Source organism: Parasteatoda tepidariorum, chromosome 7 (assembly GCF_982258835.1).
Source record: "Parasteatoda tepidariorum strain Cologne lab strain chromosome 7, Ptep-v5.0, whole genome shotgun sequence".
Classification (NCBI taxonomy): Eukaryota; Metazoa; Arthropoda; class Arachnida; order Araneae; family Theridiidae; genus Parasteatoda; species Parasteatoda tepidariorum.
The window spans coordinates 89,863,358-89,866,776 of NC_141761.1; the positions used below are offsets into that span (position 1 = coordinate 89,863,358).

General features: G+C 30.6%; 1 protein-coding gene across 1 annotated transcript in view; it reads right to left on the reverse strand.

Moving 5' to 3' along the window:
- Positions 1-384: 384 nt before the first annotated feature.
- LOC107444959 (uncharacterized) overlaps positions 385-3,419 on the reverse strand; it is a 9,962-nt gene continuing 6,927 nt past the window's right edge. Inside the window, exons 6-7 of the mRNA XM_016059248.4 lie at positions 2,799-2,840; positions 385-475 (exon numbers count right to left, since the gene is read on the reverse strand). Coding sequence (XP_015914734.2) covers positions 446-475; positions 2,799-2,840 — 72 coding nt within the window. The 3' untranslated portion in view covers positions 385-445. The remainder of the gene's footprint in view (positions 476-2,798; positions 2,841-3,419) is intronic.

A 3,419-nucleotide genomic window follows, 5' to 3' on the forward strand; every position in this document is an offset into this window, starting at 1 on the left:
TTATGACTTCCTCTCTTTTCACCTGAAAATAGTTTTAAATGATTCTTACGATGCAAATAATTATAAAAAAAATTTAAAGCGTCTGTTGGATGTCGAACAGATGTTAAAGGGATTGCGAAATACTACAAATCTGTAATAATGACAAAGAATCCTCATTTCGGCTCAGTCAAATCGATTGTAAAGTTTGTTAGGCAGACATACTTCAGATCCTAAGGTCAGGGGTTCAGTCCAAGTGGTGAAGGTATTAAACAAGATATACTTTTGAGTTTTGTTTGTTAACCGGAATTGTCCTTGTGATGACGTTTGTTTAGTTTAATTTTCGATTTTCCCTTGTGTTACAACATTTTAAATGTTACTCTATTAGGTAGAATGAATAATACATCCTTCAAAGTTTATTTACTTTATTGAAAAGTAAATTAAAATACAGACAAATATATGTGACAAGTTACAGTTTTTTTACCTCACTGTCACAAATCTGAAAAGAAAAAATACAAACAGCAATTAATATCAGAATTCATTTATAGTTAAACATTGAAAGTATCCTAACAGATCTAAATTAATTAATCTTTTTGTATCTCGGTATATGACTAATTATCAAAACCGAATACAAATGGAAGTAAAACATTTTAGCTAGAAATTTAATGTTTGCTTTAAAAATTCTTGCTTTATTAGTATTTCTGATTCAAAATTGGTAGGAAATTTTAGAAAAAACAATAATAATGATAATAATAAATAAATAGAAAAATTATGTATATATATATATATATATATATATATATATATATATATATATTTACATTATGACCACCCTGCTAATAACATGTAGGATCACTTTAGCCCTAAAAACTGCTAGCACCCTCCGTGGCACTGATTCCACAAGGTGCTGATAGGTAGTCTGAGGTATCTGGTACCAAGCGCTCACCAACTGGTCCTGCAATTCCCTCACATTGCGAGGGGGTAGCGTGGCAGCACGAATTTGGTTTTACAAGTCGGACCACAAGTGCTCTATTGGGTTAAGGTCAGGTGAATTTGGGGGCAGGACATGACTTGAAAGTCACTGGAATGTTCCTCGACGATTCGACTCTTATGACATGGTGCATTATCCTGTTGGTAAACACCATCCCCCGCAGGAAAAACTGTTGCCATAAATGGGTGAACCTGGTTTGCAACTATGTTCAAGTGGCTTACAGACGTCAGGGATTGTTCTATGAGGATTATGGGTCCTAATGTGCCCCATGAAAACATTGTTCCTGGGCGAGAAACCATGAAAGACTGGCCGAGTCAATTGTCATAGATGGAGGGTGGTCATAATGTAATGCCTCTTCTGTGTATATGTTCCCCTGTCGGTATATAGAGGAAAGGTTGGATAGGGTACAGAGAAAAGAAAAATGATGTTAAGAATTTTAAAATTGTGTTTTCTTATTTGTTTGCTCATAACTTTAATTTAAAACAAATATTAAAGTCGAGATAGTTTTATCAGCTTTATTTATTTATTTTAATAGTTTTATTTATTTTTGATAACAAAATATTTCGCTAGACAAACTGTGCCAGGTACGGCGATGCTGTATCGCTGGTTAGAGATAAAATTATAATTTCGTATTTTTAAGGATCAGCCCCTTTTGTTACAATCATATTTTAGCACTTTTGCAAATATTTATGTTTTTAAAATTAATAATATTTTTAATTAATGTTCTTTGATACTTATCAAAGTATAAATTTTTTATTGAGGGTGGAAAAAATTGAATTAATAGTAATATTGCCACATTATGTATTTTTTAAATTTTACTGCTCTATAAGTCAATGGCTATGTTTATTCACAGCAGTTTGTTAATGTATTTTCAATTTTTATTCACAAGCATTTAAATTGACATGAACAAAAAATTTCAAAGAATTTAATTTTACTGTAAATTGATTCTAAAGTAAAAATCAATAAAAAATAATCTTTAAATAAATAAAACTATTAAAAAATTAATAAGGAATTGCAAGGGGGAAACTTTTTTTTCTAACAGATCTTAGATACTTTTGCATTGCTGATTTCAAATTTGCAATCTGTATTTCTCTGCAAGCTAGCTTTATCTTTAAAATTAAATTTTTACTCGATATTTTGTCCAAATTTAAAGATGTTATATATGTGCAAGATTAAAGATTAGATAAAGTTGTATATAACAGGGATTCCCGTAAACGTTACGACAAACTTCTAGGAGAGTTAGGGCACATCATCAGGAATAAAAGTGCATTAGAACCAATCCCCGGAAATGTCGTCATAAGCCGCCAAGTGCGTTCTCCATTATAAACTTTTTATTTGTGTGCTTCTGAACAGGCCAAAATAGGAAAGTACTCCAAGCCGCGTATTACGGCATTTCCGGGCATGGGTTCCTTTTCAATTTTTATTCTGATGATGTGACCTAACTACCCTTGAAGTTTGTCGCAACATTTGCGGAACACCTTGTTATATATTGTTATATATAACGTTTTAAACTTGTGCATTTCCACAAAAAATGGACTAAAAATGTGATTTAAAAAATCCGTAGTTTTAGGAGCAAAATTAATTTCGGATTTGCAATCCTTATTCCGAATTAGGCAAGATCAAGTATTTGTATAAATGCAATAAAAAATTTGCACCCCAGTGTACCCCAGTAGTTTATAAACCTTGTTATTATAATTTAAATTATTAATCTTACTATTACAATTTATAAAAACTTAAAATTAGAATGCATACTTGCAAATCTAAACATTAAAGTAAATAATACATTTTAAAAATGAGTTATTTAAAACAAAATTTGAAAACACTGGTTTACCTTTTTCACTTTACTAAACACGCATTGACTGGCTGTGGCAGCCTAAAAAAGAAAAAGTAAAATAAAGATGTTATTATTGTTCACTGTTAGCATATAAGCGTTACCGGTAATATAGGAAACGCCGGTATTGTATACAATGCCTGTAGTTTTTAAACTAAATATGAAATATGAGAATTATAATATACCTTACCTAGATGCTGTATATCACAATATTATTGAGGCAAGGCATGAAACAGGATGATAGCGGTGAAAGAAACAATGCATTACTTTTTTTTCGATATCTTTCTTTTATTTTATAAAATATCCCTGAGTTGACATTTATACTTAATTTTTTTAAAAAAATATATCCTTAACCCGTTTTACTAGTTATAAATAACCGGAATAGAGAATACCGGCTCTTAAAGTTAAAATAATAATAATAAATCAGTGTTGGGTATACCGACTTAAGTTCCTTTATTTGAAAAAAAAAAGTGCCTGTGTAAAGGATACCAGGCAGTCCACACACTCCTGTCAGTTTATTATACCGGTAAATGTTATCAATGATATATAATGATTACAAACTAATTTTTTTTCCTTTTTTTTTTTTGGTTTTATACAACAATCGCTGTTGAACTATCGACT